We start from the raw sequence: 20,355 nt of genomic DNA, 5'->3' as shown, positions 1-20,355 counted from the left end.
AAACAAACTAAAAAAGCCCAGTGATACTTTGCACAGCAGAAAATAGTAGCGTTAGTGTAGAAGTTTTCCTACTCGTGCCCAGAGCATTGTGACGCAAGAATCCACACGACCTCGTTCGGTGGAAGTTAATCAGTTATGCGGTGTATCAAGCAGCTACACGGCGCTTTGACTCTTCAAGCGCACGTCGTTGGTCTGATGAAAGCCTTTTAGAGTGACTTCGCTGAAATTTGAAGCCTTCTAAACCGTATAGCTATTAGCTATACTTCTCAGATGGCGAAGAAATATCAAGATAAAGTGATTAAGCATGACGATCGACGTTAAAACTGGTGCGTCCGCCGTGAGACTTAATTTGTCCGCCGAGATAGCTGCTCAGACCGGACACGTTTGTCCGCCGTCAACAAAAACGAATTTCGAGGCCTGTACTGTTTTGATAACTTCTGTTGAAAGTATTTTTGCACCTTTAGTAAGCATACGCAATCTCCCAAAGCAAAGAGTTACTTTTTATGTACAACACTTGTACGGTCTATCTACATTTTGTGGTGGTTATTGAAAGGTGTATGACGTATGTGGGCATTCTGCACTTGCACAACAGATTTCTAGCTCTTGTACGAGCAAACTTACTTTTTTACATTGCAATGTCTCAAGAAAATAAAAAAAATGATAATATAATATCACTTATGGGTAACAAGCTGTTTCTGTGTAGAGACTGAGGCATAAACAAGCACCATTATGTTTATGTGGTTGATTACCAGAAGTTGTTACTGCCTATTAAAATCTAACTTGTTTTTGACAGTTTTCTATAAAGAATTTTTTAAAGGACAAGCGTCATTTCCTTAACAGAAGAATAACTTACATTTGATTAAAGCCAACATCACAATAGATAACTGTGTTACTTCTGTTGTGAAGGATAGGATCTTGACGTCCACACTGCATGCATAATGCATGTTGTGTTCATTATACAGATTGAAATTGAGTTTATTTTGAAACTTTCCTTTGAAAATGGCCTGTACTTGAAATAGATCGGTTGATGAATTTGTGATGTTGAAATGAGGCATGTTGTTATCTTTATGTCCTCAATTGAATATTCAAATTTACGTGATAATATATAGCTACCTTTCCATTTTGTGATTGGAATTCTGTTACCTTGAATTAACTGTGAATTTGAATAATTTTAAAATACATGGCTTATTCAGATTACTTGCTTACAATTTTATCAAGGTATTGCAACAACATGTGATGTAACACTAGTAATTATTGCCAGATGCTTATTGCTTATCAAAGGAATAGTTTGTATGGTTATATTCCCAGATCGATGGGATTTTGTCAATCAACAGATGTCATTTTCACTGTACGACTTGAAAACGGATTCGTCGCCCTGTTTCATCAATTTTCAGTCTTTTACTTCCTAAAACTACATCTTTAAATTCTGTGTGTTACATTGTCTGTCTTTTCAATTTTCTGTTTCCTTCAACTTTCTTTGATACGTTTTCTTAGTTGTTGCAACGAGCCAACATTTTGTGGACACTTTTTAAAGAAGGCCAAGAGACAACAAAAGTCCCTACTACAGAGCTTTTGCTCCTAGCATCACTCATTTTAGACTTTGTCAGCTTTTGCTTTCATGAAGTTTTCAGTTGTCCACTTGTGTTCAATCTGCAATTTACATATCCATCTGCATTCTGCTGGGTAACAACATTTATGTGTTGCTGATCTTTAAAAACTACGTTGTGCAACGTCATACCCTGAAGAGTTTCTGGTACAGTCGTGCGTGGGACAAGAACTTATCTAATGCAAACAGTTAGATTGAAACGGTTAACTGACCTATCTAAGTTAAGTGAAAATAGACGCTGATGTCTCTCAACCTTTGTTCTGGTTCCTCCATGTTATTGAGGATGAAAAGAAGTTTTACAAAGACCCTTCATTTGTGATACAACCGAACGATCCAAGTTAACTTGTCAATTCAATTTTCATCCTAACTTTGTTTCAGGCAAATGGAGAGGCGCAGGAGATGTTCTCGCTCCGGGATGGTCCAGTGAAGACAACTTGTCTGTTGCCGCCTCCACCACCAGCCCGTAAGTTCCTTCATCTTGGAGATCATTGATAAGTTGTATATACAATTTTAAATTTATTTTTATCCATGTCTCAAGAGTCAAGATGAATCACTTTTTGTTTCCGCTGCCAATGCTCGCCTAAACTTTCAATACACAGACCTTTACTTTATTGGTTCTAATTTGAATTTCCATCCATCCACACTGTTGTCACGAAATTGCTATATTTTCTGTATGTTTGGTCTCATATTTCAATATATTGCTGCATTTTCACTGTCCCGTTTATTTGACTTTTCATTGTTGGCCAACTGCCACTCGCATGAGTGTTGCAATATTCTTCAACCGTTATTCTGATACCAAGCCCTAATCATGTTCACTAGCAATGCATATAAGTTTCTTTGCTGTGATTAATATTTTGGGGAGCCAGGTGAAGTGTTGTAATATTTCACCGATTGGCTTATATCGAATAGCTGTCATTTGCATAAACGTTGAATCAACGTTAAAAGGACTACCTTTATTAATCGGATAGAAACTAATCGACGATCGATTGTCTACTAACCTGAAGAGAACTTTACTTGCAGGCGATAGCGATGAATTCCAAGCAAAGCGCCCATTGATGGCCATATGCCTGGCCACTGACAGGTAAGTTCAATACGCGTATGTTCGATGCCAACTCTAATTGCAATTTGAGACATGACTCATTGACTGTAAGATGAACTTTTCTTTCTGTTCTGTAGTTTCGGTATATTTCGGTTAACTAATGAACCAATTATGCTGACCCTTTCTGGTTGATTATAGAATGTTTAAACATTAGTACGTATCAACAAAACTTGCAAAAAATAATCCACTGAACTATGCGATTTGTGTCCAGCATTTCTTTTTCTTGCTCTGTCACTACGTTTTAACGATAAATTGTACTTTACTATTGTTACATTAATTTATTTATTTGTCGAAATATTTATTCTTAACTGAATAAGCGTTTCCGACAACTTAATCATGGCAGTTTTTCCACACTTGTAGAGGCTTTAAACCACTAACGCAGGCCTGTCAGAGCAGTATGAAGTTTCTTCTTTTTGAAGTGTAAGTTATTCCATCAATTGTTGCTTTCTGTAAATTATTCCATCAATTAGGTAACTGCTAAACGAAAAGTTGTTCTTAAAAATGCGTTGCTCAAGCACACACCCAAACAGTAGGACACTTTATCAACTGAGCTAATCGGGCGCGCAAGTATTGCTTCACAATCATAGAAGTGTAAGGCAGAATTAATGAATCACAACAGGAAGAACTTGCTTATTGAACAGGCTTGCTTTTTAGACTAGATTGAATAAACATTTAATTTTTACTTTACAGTAAGCAAATGTTTGCCGATGTGACGATACATTCGCTGAGGACCGGAGACCAGGTGAAGAAGCTGCAGTTCCCGAGTGACGTCATGAATATTTACTGTGGCCCATCGTCAATGTTCCTCGTCATTCTGAAGGACTCCATACACGCTTTCCATCTGAGAACGCTGGAACTGGTCTTTGTCATTAAAGGTACTTTTTCTTTAACTTTGATATTGGGTGTGATGTGGTCACATCAATATGATCAATCAATACATCTATATGACCTGGCTTGCCGGTCACTGGAGTCACACTACGCGCTCCATAGCTACATCACCAGACCGGCAATAAAGAAACGCCTTAAATCGAGAAGCCCCTTTGTTGCTCAAGCACAATCCTTGCTGGAGCACAACATCAGTGCCTCACCCTGGATCGCCAATACCTGGCAAGAGGAGTGGACACAAACAACACCTCCAGACTTCACACCTTTGTCCCCGACGCTGAACCCATGCCACCAGGAAAGGAGCTCAGCCGACCTGTCTGGATACGGCTGAACCGCCTCCGCATGGGTGTTGGGCGCTTCTCATCCTTGATGCACAAATGGAGCCTATCAAAATCTGCGGCATGCAACTGTGGTGCAGAGGAACAGACAGCAGACTACATCCTCTACCACTGCCCGACGTTTACTCCATCAAGGGCAGTTGGCCTGACAACGCTGGAGGACTCTACAATCAAGTGGTTGCTCGTAGACTGCCCGGACATTTGACCCCAATGAAACGTAGTCCAAAAACCAATCTCTCATACGAAAGAAGAAGAGTGTATAATTGGTTTTATTTAAAATCATTCTTACTTGGAGTAAAGTAATGACTTACCTGATGTGGCGTTCACCTTCACTTGCTAGTATGGTTTATATTTCTATCCAGATTGTTCACCCTGTCACAACAACATGGTTCATCCCGTTGCCTTGGGAACGCGATGGCTCGTTTACTCTCCTGCCGTGGTAAGCACTTTATTGCAACATACGCCGTTATGCAATGGTGATTCATTGTTTGATAACAAGGACGATAATGATCACTGGCTGCTCACTTTTGTTGTAACACTGCCACGTGAGCATACGCCACCTAGGGAAGCATCTGAATACCACTGATGCTCATCTAATAATAAAAATAATAAAAATTTTTATTGTGCTGTATCCATCGTAGATATGCATCGCTTTCAGCACTTTACACAGCGGACAATTTTAGCGCTGTCGTGTAGAAGCGCTATCAAGTACATTGTACGCCACATTTGTGGAAGTGCTCATCATAACATCTCATAAGCGTTGTGTTTATACAATATACATATCTGTGAAATAGCTGGGTAATAAAATCGTCCTTTACGGACGTTAAAACTGGGAAATCTGCTTGCTATGATTAATTTGATAAGGTCTTTTACTGACTTGCATTTTCTTGCAGCCATTAACTAACTTTCAGTCAGCGGGCGGAATCATTGGCGAGGGAACACAGTCATACGTCACATCAGTATTGAATGCAGCTAAGGTAGGGAATGCTTGTGATGTCTCTGCTTGAAGCTTAATATTGTTTGTGTTTATATTATATATGTGTGATGTTATTTAGTATCTCGCCTGGAAACCATTCTCTCCCCGAAATAGTCCTTGCGGCTCTAAGAATGATATGTCTCCTAGAATCGAACTTGCCACCAATGTTCTCTCTGGAGTGCGCAATTGCGCTGTAAAACTGGGTCATTTATGCAGTGAGATATTATTTTTGCAACTTGCAACGCTATTCTGCTAAATCTGCCTTAAAATCATAATGCGCACAAAAATATTTTGCGCATGGTGAAATTTCATTAGAGGGAACAGGAACACTGCTTGCCTCCTTTAGCACTTGTCAAGTCAGCTATTGTGCTCTCTTTACTGCAAAATTGGTTGCCATGCTGCAAAGCTTTGTGTGCAGTTTGTTGGTGGTTTGAAGCAGTTTTTCAAATGATATTGTCCGCGAATTTTTATTAATAGCACAAAGTATCTGTCCAACAAGTATCTGTCCCGAAACATCATATGCAGTTCATAATAATTAAGCTATTCAATCAGTGACAATTACCTTTTTTGAAGAAGGGCGGTGCTTTATCAGCTACGGGTATCGGATGCTTACCGAGTTATCACTGACCCAAACATTTTGAGACTGTATGGTTTCAATGTGTGATAATTTACGTAAGCTTGAAACTATTAGCCCTTCAAAACGACATTGGTCAGAGTTTCTCTTCTTTTGTTTAGACGATTAGCAAAGGTATTTCAACCGTTGGTGACACCGTTAATTGGCTGGCTTCGAAGAGTCGCTTGTCTTCATCCCATGACGAAACGTCCACGTCATCAATGACGTCACGCTGGGGGTCGAGCCGATCGATGAGCGGAAGTGTTATCAGCGAGAATGACGGCGCGGGCGACTGCAACGGTCTAGTGACGGTGCTTGATGTCAGGAAGATGCAAGAATTTTTGCAACGAGTGAGGAAATGTTTTGTATTTTCTTTCGTTCTTTTCCATGAGTTCCGCTTAGTCGTACGCAGTTAGTTAGTCTAAGTTGATTTTCCTCTCGCTGTGCAATGTGCATTATATATTTGTACACTACACCGATTATCCAACAGAGTTAATCGGAGCCTCCAAAAGGACCAGTGGGTCTGCATGCCTTGAATGACGAGACGACGATGACGTCGCCCCGATAGCTCAGTTGATTAGCGCGTGACTTCGTGAACGAAGAAGCTTCAAGATAAAGCGGCGCTGGTTCGACTCTCGGGGTGTGCGCTTGAGCAATGCATTCTAAGAACTGCTCTCCATTCAGCGTCACGTAATGGATGGAATAATTTTTCGGCAACAACACTTCAACAATCGGAAAACTTCACTCAGTCAATCTCGGTAACCGGCCCTGCATCAAGAGCCTCTACAAGTATGCGAAACTACCAAGAATAACCAATCAAGGCTTTGTCAGTCCGAAGATAAAGATTTAAAACCAATCAACAAAACAGCGGCTGCCCTCCAAGGGCTTCTCAGAGCAACTCGGGAAACATGGGGTGCTGAAAGGATAGATCCTCAGCCCCATGGGCTCACACGACGATGCGGGAGTCAATGCGCAGTGCTTTAATAAAAATTTAAACAGCCTTTCGTTGTAAGCCTGAATGTGTTGTGTTGTCTCAGTTTGTATCTTTGTGCATTTTGTCAATATTTCAGAACAAAGATGACCGTAAGGTGGCGATAGAGAACGATTGTGACGTAGAAAAAGAGTTTGTAGTCGCTCACTTCGTAGCTCACACTGATCAATGCATAACCCATCTCGAACTGTCCCCGTCCGGTCGTCTCCTCGCAACCGCTGACGATCTGGGTCACGCATTCCACATCTTCTCCATCCTTCCCCACCCCGGGGGCTCCCCACTGGCTGCAGTCCACCACTTGTACACACTGTGGAGAGGAACAACACCCGCGGAGGTTTGTTTCGGGTTGATTTTTTGTGTTTAAGTTTTGTTTTCAGGCAAGATTGTCTTGTTGTTATAACGTTTAATAACGTAAAATTACAAAAAAATGCTTTGTATCTAATCAACTATCGCAGTGCAACTGGAAAAAGCAAATTTTCTCATGCTACACATTGCAGATAGCTGCACTAGTTCTTTGTGCAGTGCGTCATGGCTTATTTGCATAGAGCATGAAGCACTTGGATATTGAAAACACAGGGCACAATATGTTATTTCTTTTCAAAAGCATTTTACAGTCTCTATATTTAATAAAGATGATTTTCATTCAAGTGTAGGGTTGAGATTTTTTGTCTTGTGATCGGCGATGTGAGAGGCCAATTGGAAAATTCGGTATCTCCTGACGTGATCTTTACAAGTCAAAGCCACCGAAATAAAACGTTGAAATTATGAAAATAATCTCTTCGAACGAGAACTTTAATTACTTTGACTCATAAATTAAACATTTTTAATAAAATAAAGCCTCGTTGTTGGCTGGTGTCATTTTCAAAGTGATTGCTAGGCAGATTTCCTTCGTGCTAGTTGGTAGCTTGTACTTCGAACCATCGTTGACAAATGTCAACGAATGCTTGAAGGTTCAAACGGGGTTGCCAATTTATAGAAACGTGAATATTAAACTAAAAGTGCACTAAGCTATAGGTGTAATAGCGACTGCATAGCAGCGTAATGGCTTCTTTGACCTACCTGTCATCAGTTGGCAGTACCTCCAAATACCTCACTTCTACAGCATCTGAGTTCCCCTCAAAGATAAGGTAAAGATAAATGGTCTTCGTTCTGGGGTAGGATGTTTTAATTGCAATATATTTCTATGGGATTTTACCGATTCGTTATCCTGTGGATCAGCCTCCAAAACCGCACAACACATCACTGCCCAGTTTACGGATCTCGAGATGGAAATGCCAAACTTACAGCGCTTGATAGTAACAGTTCAATGGCTGTAGTGCCTGTATGGAATAACGTTACTGCCACCACCTCATACTGTATGCTAAAAGAAGATACCTTGACGACAGAAGTTAGAAAACCCACGAGAAATGAATAGAGAGCTTCAGCTAGTGCCGAATGAATGATAGTAGTGGATAATCTATCGTTTGGACGTGTTTTTGTCATGAAACCTGCTTCTTCAATTGGCTTATTTTAACTTCCGTATTTTAACTCGGAGTTAAATTTTTATGCACACTTTCTTATACACTTTTTTATTTGCACTGTTTTACGCACCAGTATACTGAAGTGTTCCAAAGTAGAAAATTTTTCATTCTTACTCCTTTTCCCGTGAAATGATTTTTAAACCGTATGATGACGAAAATTTCGTATGCGCGGCTTTTACAACGAAAATTACATGAATTAATTATTCATTTTTCTCTGCGATCCGACACCAAATGTCTCCAGGACCAGTATCTGGCGATAATTCAATGGCCAGCAACCACCGACTTCGCGTCGTGTACGAGACTTTTGTCTCACTTCATTCAGCTGTTAAATGGTAGCACACATGGACCCGTGCCAAAGCATGTTCGTCGTACTTAAATAAATATATACAAGGTGTTGCGACCGTACCATATTTTAAACTGATTATCCTATTTCGGTATCAAGCACGTTATATCGTTCGCGTTTTGTTGCTTCTACTCTACTTTTTTCTTGACCGCTGCTATGTTTGGCGAAGTCTATTATTTTCTTCGTAGTGTTAGTCAGAAATAAAAACAAACTGAGTTGTCACTGTCTCTTAGACAAATAATTTTTGTTACCACTATGTATTGAAGACGATATCCCGCGTTATTTTTAACGTTTCGTCAGCCCACATGACTAACTTCATGGTACCCGGTCATTTGGTCGACAGACATTTGGTCGACAGACATTTGGTCGACAAGACGTTTGGTCGACAGACATTTGGTCGACAAGACATTTGGTCGACAGGACGTTAGGTCGACAGAACGATTCATTTTAGGGTTAGGGTTAGTTAACTAACTTTAACCCTAACCTAACCCTAACCCAAATGTCCTGTCGACCAAATGTCCGCCGACCAAACGTCCTGTCGACCAAATGTCTGTCGACTAAACGACCGGCTACGGACTTCATCAACTGAGCTAAGTCTTGTTTTAAAAAGTACTTAATGAGTTAACGTTTGTTTCAACAATCATCATCATCAGGTCCAGGAGCTTCGTTTTAGTTGGGACAGTCGTTGGTTCATCGCCAGCACATTACGTGGGACTTGTCATATTTACCCTGTGGCACCGTATGGTGGATCCCCCAATGTGAGAACACACACGTCAGACAGGTGAGTGACGTGCATTGGCCGGTTTATGAGGGATATAATTTTTAAATATAATTTTATGAGAAGTATTGATAGAGTATGATGATAGATAAATAATATTTATAATGTTCTTTCAATGAAAAATACATTAATTTGCGTCAGGCACACACAAATCCTGACATTTTTAAACGCTTTGCTTAATTTTACATTTTGAAGCCCATGAGTAAATTTTCATGTTCTTTCCTGGACAAACTTTACCTTAACGCTGCAGATGATTTTACCATAATTTGATTTTTCATTAACTTAATAGAATCGTCAATCGCTCAAGTACTTTCCACAAAAGCGCTGGTTTGGACGAAATGGAATATTTCGAACCTCCCCCGCCTCCCTACCACAGACAAGCTCCTGAGAACACAAGTGCTGCCGCCCAATCTTGGCAGAGTGAGTGATGCTTAATGCTAACAACATTTTTGGTTATTTACTAGTAAAGCATTGATAACGCTTACAACCAAGAAATCGACGCAGTGCATTGACTGTAGAATTCTGAAAAATTTTCGATTTGTCCTTTTCTTGTGTTAGAAACGAGCTATTTATCACGTAGGTTGTCGTGACAATGATCCACTTTCACTGCGTTGATGATGCTAACAGGCCGGAGCGGCTCAATATTTGCATTTGTAATTGCATTTTGCAGCATTATTAAACATAATGACACCATTTCTCAAGAGTAAAAGGAGGATGACTAATTCTTTATCTACCTTTAAAATACTTGGCGTTCATGAATTAGCTCTAATAACTTAAATTCGTTTCTTGGTAAAATCAGCAAAATGAGAATAGTTCACGTCATGAGTGCCGTTGCTGGGCCAGTGGACATAGGTTCGATGCCTTATTGGGTCAAACTGCAAACCTTATAAAAATAGCACTGGCTTTTATACGTAAATAGGATTTACTGTTGGCATGAGTTTTCGGTATTGGTGTATAACACAACGTTGAAACTGTCGGCATTGTAAAGCGCTGATAGCGGTGATGCTGTACTACATGGGAAACTAGTGCAGAACAAATATCGCAACGCTATAGATTGAGTTTTGCTTTTAGCAGCATTATCATTGTAAACTTCAAAAATGTAGATACAGACGACTTGTTTTAGCCTGATGCTGCGAGTTTGCTGTGGTAATAGCGGTTTGCACTAGCTTTCGGGACACAGTTCACTAGTCATGTGCAATGACGATTTCATCATTATGTATATATCATTCATTTTGCTTCAAAGAAGCCTGGTCTTCATCTCGAAACATCAGGATTGATCAATCATTTGTCATCGCATATGACTAGGGAACTGTGTTCCGAAAGCTAGTGACAAACCGCTACTACCACAGCGAACCCGCAGCATCAGGTTAAAACAGATCGCTTGTATCTACATTTGCAAAGTAAACATTGCCACCCTCATTGTTGCTTTCAAATTCAACTTTTTCTTACTCAGGTCAGCATAGAGTTCTTGCCCTTCGTTCTCTCGCGTCCTCCAACTCTCGCTTGCCTCCGTATCCGCATTCCATTATTCTCCAGGCCGTCGACCACATCCGGCTCGGACAGACCACCTCTGCGTCACTTCCGGGCGTTCTGCCGTCACAGTCTTCGTTCATGACGTCACCGGCGACCGACTCGTCAGCGACGCCGTTGCCACGAATGGCCGACGTCGTCATAGCAACCAGGTTTCTTCATTCCGTGCGCAACGAAAAGTCAGGTTAGAGCAATGATACGATCTTGTAGATTTCACATTTTCAGTAATCTCGATTTCACATAATTATTTGATCTCGATTTCATTTTCAGTAATCTCGATTTCAGACTTTATCACGAAGAGGATTAGTTTTGGTTAAATAAAGAAGTAATTCAGGGATATGTGGTAGAAAGAAGAACAGTAGACTCGCCAACAGTCAGAGCACCAACCAACTACGTTTCATGCCCTTCAGAGCAATACGCCCTATCCAGATTACTAATCTAAGTTGTGACGTTTAACTCAGCATTTAAGAAGCCCATAAAAGGTTTTGTTGTGTTGATTCCTCTTTCGAATGCAAATTAAATTAACCCTCAAAAATCGATTTCATTAAACGAATTATTTGTACGTAGTCGCGCTTCAGCCTCGTTTATAAAGTTAATTCATGACAAAATTGACTTTTATGTACTACTGACTTGGGTAAGAAAAGATCGGTTTTGCGTTAGATGGATCCATCTCTGCATAAATGCTTTCGCAGGTGTGAGAAAAATTTCAAATGCCGCCTCATTAATATAAAAAAATTGTCAGATTTGATGCTAATGTCTTTCCGTTATCTCTTTCCGTGCTTTCGCTAATTTGCAGCTAGTAATCTTTGTTGAATTTCTAGCTAGTAAGCTACCCGGATCAATCGGTAAGAAGGTCCTGACCCGTCGCTGTAGTTTGACCACCCCTGTTCTCACGTACGAAGCTACGTAGCATCCGCGGCGTTAACATTGTTAATTGTTAAACCTTGTCATGTCACGTGATGGGTGGTGTTAGTAGCGTTGCAAATTACTTAAGAAATTTGTGGAATTTTTGTTCATTTGACCATCTATTTCATGTGACACGTTTCACATTATTTTTTTTGTGGTTTAATATTCTGTACCATTGGATTGATAAATAATTATCTCATTGGCTTTGATCCAATACTGATGTTTTTTCGTTTTCTTTTATCCAAGGTATGGATTCTCTTCAAATCCCTTCTTTTTCAAAGCGTTTTTTTCATGTCAGTTTTTGTTCTGAGGTTTTTATAGTGTCCTGTCTGTACAGGAAATCCAAAATCATTTAAAACACTTCATTTCCATGATTATTCATTATACTTTCCAACTGGATGCCAAAGAACTGACCGAGGCAGAGCAGTGGTGATCATGACAGCTAAGATGTTTGAGCAGTTGATATTCTCCTACATACGAGGTTGTTTTTACCATTAAGGAATTAACCTACGGATAGCAGAACTTTGAAAATATTGAGTCTGTGGATTTATGAAAGGAAGGTTTGTCTCAATGTCTCATATCGCATAGTTTGTGGTTGAATTCTGAAAAGTTTAGGTGTTCATCAAGACAATTATCGTTTCTACCACTAGTTACAACGTTTATCAGATGAAAGTGAATGCAAAGACAGACAAGTAGATCTATTACATCACTTCGCGCACCATGACAATGCGCATCTTCAGAGCGAATAACGTACAAAATAAAACTTACGAAGTTATATACTGCAGTGCGGTTGAAGCGGTTGAAGGCTGCAGTGCATAACTTCGTAAATTTTATTTTATACCTTATTCGCTCTGAGGATGCGCATTGTCATGGTGCGCAAAACGTCAGTGAAGCACCAACTTATTTTTCTTCGGTTTTACTTTCATCAGATGAACGTTGCAACTAGTGCTAGAAACGATAATTTGCAGTTGTTGTTTTTTATAATAAATCAAAATTATCAGACGATTTGAAGTGAAATAAACTACCACAAGTGACGTAGCTGAAAAGTTAGGTAGGCCTGTTAGATATAATTACAACGGCCTGGTTTTGATGTAAAAGTATACAGAGTTACTACTCTGCAGTTGGCTTGCCAAGGCAAGAATTGCCCCCCTGGTCATCAAAGTTTTGTTACAGTGAACGTTTGCTGCATAAATGTACAATACCATGTCTCTCTCTGTAGGCATCATAGCTGATACAGCCCTCGATGTACAATGATGTTCCAGTTTGATCGATCTCGTGCTTCTTGCCAAATTTTGGTAGGGTTTTAGATATGTGGTTGAAAATTGTGCAAAAATGTGAATCTTTGAGCTTCTCTGTATTACCCACCTACAATACCATGGAGGTGGGTAATAAAATTGAATATTGTGAGGAATTTCATTTCTACGTCATTTAATTTTTATCAGTGATATTAGTTTGAGTCTGTTGACAACAAAAGTTGTTCTTGTACTGGTGAGGTTGTTTTGAGACAAGGGAATGTTGACATTTTTTAGATTGGAGTATCATTCCATCAAGCAGTTTCCGTTTTTGTATCGTTTTGAACGTTTGCAAAAGCGGAAGCTTGTTAGTGAGATTGTTTACAAGGAAAGTGCAAGATGTTTGTTGATGTTTCTTATCTATTTGCGGCACGTTCCTGTCGTTTTCACCTTTTTTTTGCTAACTGCCTGGAACCGGTTTGATCCGGATGTGATGTACTTGTTAAATTAAGCGTGTTTTGTACAAACGTGCTGAAGCGAGCTCTTTTCTGCACATTCCGTTGCTTGCAATCATATGCAAATTGAATCATATGAAATTCATCTAGAATAAAATTTCGATTTGATTTGATGTTTGATGAATTTGATGAAAGAAATCCTGTTTACTAAAACGTGCTGCCAAAACGATTGTCGATTGTATTTTTTAACTTCCAGTGTTTCTTTTTCCATCTACCGATGTAGCAAGCATCGATGAGTTTTTTTTATAAGCCATTGTTTGCGATGGTATGGGCACGCGGAGCGTTTGTCTGATCGCAAGGCTCCGGTAGTGGCAAAAAAAGATTTGTATCCACTGGAAGAAAATTGGAAGACCAAAAAAGAGATGGCTAGAGTTGGTGAGACTAGACATCAGTGCAAGGAACCTGAACGGAAACCCCAACAACCGAGAAGCATGGCGAAAGGGCTGCAAACACTGGCGGGACTCCCGCTATCAGGGACAAACGCCACGTTTCATCGACTAAAGAAGGGATAAATGGATGATGTTGGATTTACCAATTTCATTTTTGTCAAGTTAATGTTGAATCACGGTATCATCTCAACTTATTCTCACTTTTTTATGTAAGAAAGAACAAACCGAAATAAATGAAGACGCTATCGTGTCTCTGAAGTGGCTTCTCCAAGGGATTTTCTTTGATTGGAATTTATTTGACCGAAGAAGAATTTGATCGTTTCCCAAGTTTGCTGCACTTTCAACCCGCGTTAATGGTGTTTTTTTAACTCATTTAAAAAGAAGCAATTTTGGCATTGAGAAGTAGTTTGTCTTGGCCCATTGCACTACACTTTAAGAAAGGACCTTTCAATAGCTTTATTATACCTGGGCAAATTGTCTTATGTTTTTTTTTTAAAATTACGTTGATGCTTTATTCTGTACACAGTCGATTTGACATTATTACTGAAAGGAAGTGATGACGCAAAACATAAGCGATGTGATGGCGCAGCGGATAAGGCGTTTGCTTTCCAATCATGCAATCCTGGTTCGACTCCCGACTTCAATCGGTTGTTGAAAAACACCGCTCACCTCTACCCAGGGTGTAATAAATTGGGTGGGCGTAGTTGCTGAAGGAGAGGCGGCCGAAAGAAAGGAACTGGCCACCTTACTTTCGTTAGTGCCGAAGGCTTAGTATAATGAAAACCTCATCTTCTCATCACCCGATGTTTGGATCAAGTATGGGACCCACCTTACTGAAAGGAAATTATTGGAAATGTTGCAAAATTGCTATGATAAAGCTTATAGATGGTTTGTGATAAGTTCTGACTTATACATACATTGAATAAATTTATAAATAAACATGTTTGTTGACGCATGGTATAATGTTTGGTATTTACATGAACAGTGACTGCGTTCAAACAGTAGCAATCTGTCAGATTGTTGACATTTGTCTGATAATAATAAATATCAGTTACCAGGGTTCACTGCGAGGAAGTTGTCACCTGATGTAGGCTATACCGACTCAGGCCGATAAGGTTTATTTGTAAATATTGTATTTCAATGTCTCAACGTTTAGTTTAAAGCATAATGCAGTGCATTCAGTATTGAGTGTGTGGAAACGTGTTTCTTTTCTTCCTTTTGGACGAAACTGTTGTTTTATGAGAATATGACAAATTGATTAGGCTACCACAAGATGTTGAGAGCAATAGTCAGCTTCATTTCCAAGTTTCTGCTGTCGACATTAGTACATCACTGATTTTATTGAGGGGACAGAATCGGAAATATTCACTTGATATAAAATCTCAAAGGTCCTGTAACTCAGTGTTTTTCAACCTTTTTTGAGCCACGGAACAGTTTATGCATTAAAATAATCTTGCGGAACACCAAACGAAATTTTATAATGATGCAATAATATAAACAGCACAACAACAATTTATTGGCTGTCAGCTTTCTCAGTGCGATATCTGGGCCTGTTTGGATGAGCACAAAGCTGATATTCGGGCAGGAATTGCAGAAAGACAAACGCGAAGCTCTTCCTCAACAGTTCTCAATTTTTCTCGTTTTTTAACTTTTATAGCAGTCATGCTTGCAAAACTCATCTCACACAGATAAGTTGTTGAAAATGGAAGCAAAGTCAAAATAGCATTGTTTGCCACAATAGGAAACTCCTTGGAAGTCATCACCCAAAAAATTATTATGATTTTTCGTACTGTTTTCAAGTCTATTTGTAGCACTGTTGAAGTAACAATAAGTTGTTAAATAAAATAACCACTTGCTGCAAACATAAATAAAATAACCACTTGCTGCAAACCTAACTCTTCAGTAACCTTCAAGTCCTTTGCTTAACTGTTCTTTATCTGAACCCTAAGTTTCTGCTGACGAAAATTTCTCTTGATATTATGATGCAATAATTAATACAATAATTTTTGATATTATGATGCAATAATTAAAACTTTCTTCGTTTCAACCTGAAATGCGCTGCTTTTTGCGATCGCGAGTGACCTTTCATCAGCCTTCAGCCGGCGAGAAGCGCTCGCTGTTGTCATGGCCTGTATTAAAGAACGCCATGAATAATAGCTATTTGTGCACATTAATTGTGTCAAAGGAGTGATTTTCGACCGGTGTTCCATGGAACACTAGTCAAACTAATAAATTTCTTGCGGAACACCTGACGATCTTTCACGGAACACCAGTGTTCCGCGGAACACCGGTTGAAAATCACTGAGTGTAACTAGACCAAATGGTAGTAACATGGCGTAAGATTAAAGCCAATGAAGTGAATGATGAGCAAGGACGATAATTGTCTACCCTGTAAAAAGAAGAATAATTTGCTGACTTGCTACGCTACGGGGTAGGATAGTTTATTCATTGTAATACGCTTTCCACAAAACAATATATACAGTATATGGCCTTTTATAAGTTACCCTGAACTAAACGTAAGAAGTGAATGTCACACATGAAAAGCTTACACTAGGTGCTTTTTTTGAACCAATTGAAAGTGCTATTTAATTTCGAATGATTGGTGCAGACTTCATTGTGCAAAAACAATGCCTCAATGAAGAGCACTTCCTATGTTTGTATTAGCATCGCTCCATTAAAATGACCGATAATGAGCATTCATGCCTGAAAATTGCTTGCTGCAGTCGAGGGAGTGTTTAGTAATCCTGTTTAGACTCTAAATGCAAGAGAGGGCAGGAAAACGTTTTATGTCTGTCCGTTGTTTGAATTTGAATGGCACAAGTTGTTAGCAATCAAGACCACGACAGCAAGTTAGTGTTTTGCATTGGTTCAACGTCTGCAGACGTTGAATCAATGTAAAACACGACTGATTTGCTATCTGGGTAATACTCACATATTACTGTACCATAAAAATGACATTTTATGACAGCCAGAAGGCAACGAAAGATCAAACAGTTGTCAAATTCTCTACTTTCCATGTTCTGCTGTACAAAGTGGTCCCACCCATGCTCAGTTACTGAGCTGCGGGAATGAGAAGATAAGGTTCCCTTCACTTCACGCTAGCGAGAGCAAAGTGGTTCCCTCTCTCGGCCGCCTTTTCTTCGGCAACTACGCCCACCCAAGGTAGAGGTTAGCGATGTTTTTCTAACAACCAGTATAAGCCCGGAGTCGAACCATGATTGCATTATTGGAAAGCTAATGTCTTGTCTGTTTCGCCATCCCACCGCTGTCCTTGCTGTAGCATCATAATCCTCTATGATAATAATAAACAAGAATCATGATAACTGTGCGTAGTACATAATACTAGTTTGCGCTTTGCGTCTGAATCCAAAAGCATTTTTTACCTCAACACTTGCAGCAAACAATGTTTTACTTTTAGCTACAGCACACAAAGTTAAAAGTTTGACACGTAGTTTAGACATACGTTATGGGTCGGATTAAAGTCTTAGTTCAATCATATTGAATGCTTGAAAATTTTGGTGATGCAATTTTAGATTACAAAATTTAAAAATTACTTTGGTTTCAAGCTTTTTGTGTACTTTCTTTAGATTTTATTTTTATCAAAATAATCTTAGTGTTGTCAAAATGGAATAGTCTTAGCCTAGTTATCAAACAAATCTAGTTAACTTTTTCAACCAGTTTCGAGCCTTCTTTGCAACAGAATTCGTTGAATTGCTGCATCGATAAATAGTATCTGCTGCTTTCCAAAATCAACGAAATTCTTGTTGGAAGATCACATTATAAGCAGACCTCATGATCCTTAACTTTTATAATGGGTCTGAGCTTTTTGGATTTCTTCTTACAATTACCTCATTTACAATTTTATTTTCTGAATTTGGTTGTTCTTTCATCATAATACCGTTCAATGTTCTGTACCCCACATTAGTGGTTGCCGCTTGTCAATCTTTGACGACGCCAATGATATTGGACTTTGAGGAAACTCGAGAAATTTTGTAGGAACCAGCAGCAGCCAAAATGGCATGTCTTAGAGAGGAAATTTTGAAGTAAGATTACTATTTTTTTTTCATTTTTTTACACTTTAACACTGTAATAAAACCAATCTTTTTACATCTCTTCAACGTCTGCAGACCTTGAAACAAAAGCAATGGTAAAAAATGCCTTTATTATTTGGATGACTGGTTTCACCGCATTTCGAAGAGGAGGTCGCAAATAATACGAATCGCTAAATGATCCATCACGACCTCGAGAAAACCTCCTGAATTATTTATGCATTTTAATTCGACTGGACGGTCCCACTTACAAAATTTGAAGGCAAGAGTCAGGTTATGCAGGGAGACATGTTGATTTAACATTATCGTGGGTTACTTTTTTTCGTGAGATGAATGCTATTTTCTTCAGATATTCCGCAACATGCTTTCAGTCCTTCTCGCGAATACGGCAGACTTTGCTTGAGCTTTTAGTTAATTAATTGAATAGGTTTTAGATCAGTTTATTGGATGAGGTGTTTGCAAGCTCTAGGCTTGCACGTTCTTTCTGTTGCCAGTTTGACTCTTGTCACTGTGAAATGTAGAGCTTTGACATCTCTGTATATAGTTGAAAATGAAATGTAATTTAATCAAGTGTTGAGGTTAATTTTGTCGTATCCAGGCTTACACGCGGTGGTTGAAGATTTAGATTAAGTGGACGGGAAGGCAAGGAAGCCAATCTTCGTGTCCACCTTCAGGCATGCCTTTAAGTGTCCTGCCACAGACACAGCCGCATGCTCTTGAGCGGTGTCGAACCGGCGCCCTTTCGATTGCCGTTCCAGGGCTCTTGATTAATTGATAGTTCCAGGTTAATTGATGGTCGATTGTGACGAAAGAAAAAGATACAGGTTTCCATGGATGTATTTTGACAAACCAGAGATGCTAAAAGAACTGCATCTGAGACAAAACATAATTATTGATCAGCTTAAAATTATTGCAAATAGAATACTCGTCTCGGAATCCGTAAACCTGGGTTCTATAATTCTCTCCGGTCAAACCAAACTCACAAAGGTGGCACCTGGCACCTATTTTCGATGAGATCAATATTATAATGGTTTGGCTACGTCTCTGTTTCTGCGCATAAACAGTCTGTTTTGTGAGCCTCTGGGGTCGAGGGTGTAATATATCCTTTCACCACCCCAGATTTACGAAAGTGACGCGTGTGTACCTGCGATAACTGCAGCGCTAGTTTCATGCGTATTACAGTGAAGATGGGAATTCTATGTTATTTGCAATATCCAGCCGGTTTTAAAAGAAAAAAAAGCTTTGAAGTTGTTTACATAAAGTATTGATAATAGTGTGGTACAGAAGAAGGTTTCGTCTCAGCCAAATAGGATGTTTAAAACTTTTGCCAGGAGATGATTACAGTAATTTTCTGGGTTCGAAACTGCCAACTGTTGTTGTGGCATCCGCTTACATAAATACTTTAATCTGAGACTAAAAAAACAGTAGCAGCACTTATGCCTAACTAGAAAAAATGTTAAAATATAACGTTGTTAAACGTAATAAAAACAAAACAGGATTTTTTCTCAAAACAAGTGCAGTCTATTTTTATCTGGTTGATTTTGAATTATTTCGTAATTGCACATGTCTGAGTGTAAGCAAATCTGTGGTGATGTCTGACCTCATCACGTTCACTTCTCATTCTTCACGGTTGTTAGTTAACGTGATTCCAGAGCAATTATTTTCTCGGTCCCTACAACCTGGTAGCATTCTAGCATTCGATTCATAAAAAACTATCAATCACTCACAGTAAAGGCATCCAGTGCGACTTTCCGTTGTCTTAAAATTTGATTTGCCATTCTTGAGTCTTATTAAAAAAACTATTAGCTCAAGGAAACAAAATAGTGGTTTTGAAGTGGTTCTGTTCTCCAAAAAGATAGGATGGGCAAAAGCGTTCTGTTAAAACTGCAAGGGAAATAATTTCCGAAACCTGTAATACCGTAAGCTAGATGTTTCCAGAATACGTTTTTATGTTAATTGCTTTGCCGATTGGTGACAGCTTTTTTGCGACACTTGAAAGGACGTCGGTGGTACTGTACAACCGTCCACGGTACAACCCTCCAAGACACATGAAGCTGTGCAATATAAATGGATGCAGCTGATTCGATGAGACAATGATCTTAAGATTGCTTCCAGCTGTCTGTTGTGTATATGATTCACAGTGCATTGTATGTTGTCGCGATGAACGTATGAAGAAAAGTTGGTTGTAATTATTATGTGGGGACGGGACAACGTAAGCCAATTACACTAAAGCATACTGTGAGCTTTTGGAGACCTAAACTTGAGAAACATGGCTGAGCTGGGGGTAGCATGTGTTTCAGCTTCAAAATCTATCTTTCGTGAGAGTCTAATCTCTTTATCTATGACGCTGTTGCAAGATTTAAAGGGGTATTGATTTTTTGGCATTTTCTCAGACAGCAAATCAACCATTTTTTTCATTACTTTGAATCAATGTAAAAAAACGGTTGATTTGCTTCTAGATTGTTACCCTGGTTTTAGAGCGCATTGGTATTTTCCGTCATGGACTCGAAGTGAAAGCGTATTTCTTCTAATAACTGTAGGCTAGCTTGCAAACGGAAGAAAATTGAAGAGTTTAGATTAAAAAT

General features: G+C 39.2%; 1 protein-coding gene across 1 annotated transcript in view; it reads left to right on the top strand.

The window, feature by feature from the left end:
- The window catches only part of LOC145776241 (BCAS3 microtubule associated cell migration factor-like), a 59,116-nt gene that overhangs the window by 6,112 nt on the left and 32,649 nt on the right, over nt 1-20,355 (top strand). The window contains exons 4-13 of the mRNA XM_082587642.1: nt 1,985-2,069; nt 2,627-2,687; nt 3,396-3,580; nt 4,291-4,367; nt 4,822-4,905; nt 5,640-5,867; nt 6,588-6,842; nt 9,025-9,152; nt 9,439-9,569; nt 10,603-10,863. Coding sequence (XP_082443768.1) covers nt 1,985-2,069; nt 2,627-2,687; nt 3,396-3,580; nt 4,291-4,367; nt 4,822-4,905; nt 5,640-5,867; nt 6,588-6,842; nt 9,025-9,152; nt 9,439-9,569; nt 10,603-10,863 — 1,495 coding nt within the window. The remainder of the gene's footprint in view (nt 1-1,984; nt 2,070-2,626; nt 2,688-3,395; nt 3,581-4,290; nt 4,368-4,821; nt 4,906-5,639; nt 5,868-6,587; nt 6,843-9,024; nt 9,153-9,438; nt 9,570-10,602; nt 10,864-20,355) is intronic.

The sequence above is a fragment of the Aplidium turbinatum genome, chromosome 8 (genome assembly GCF_918807975.1).
Source record: "Aplidium turbinatum chromosome 8, kaAplTurb1.1, whole genome shotgun sequence".
Lineage (NCBI taxonomy): Eukaryota > Metazoa > Chordata > Ascidiacea > Aplousobranchia > Polyclinidae > Aplidium > Aplidium turbinatum.
The sequence above is the reverse complement of the archived record's forward strand: the minus strand, read 5'-3'. Positions and strand labels throughout refer to the sequence as shown.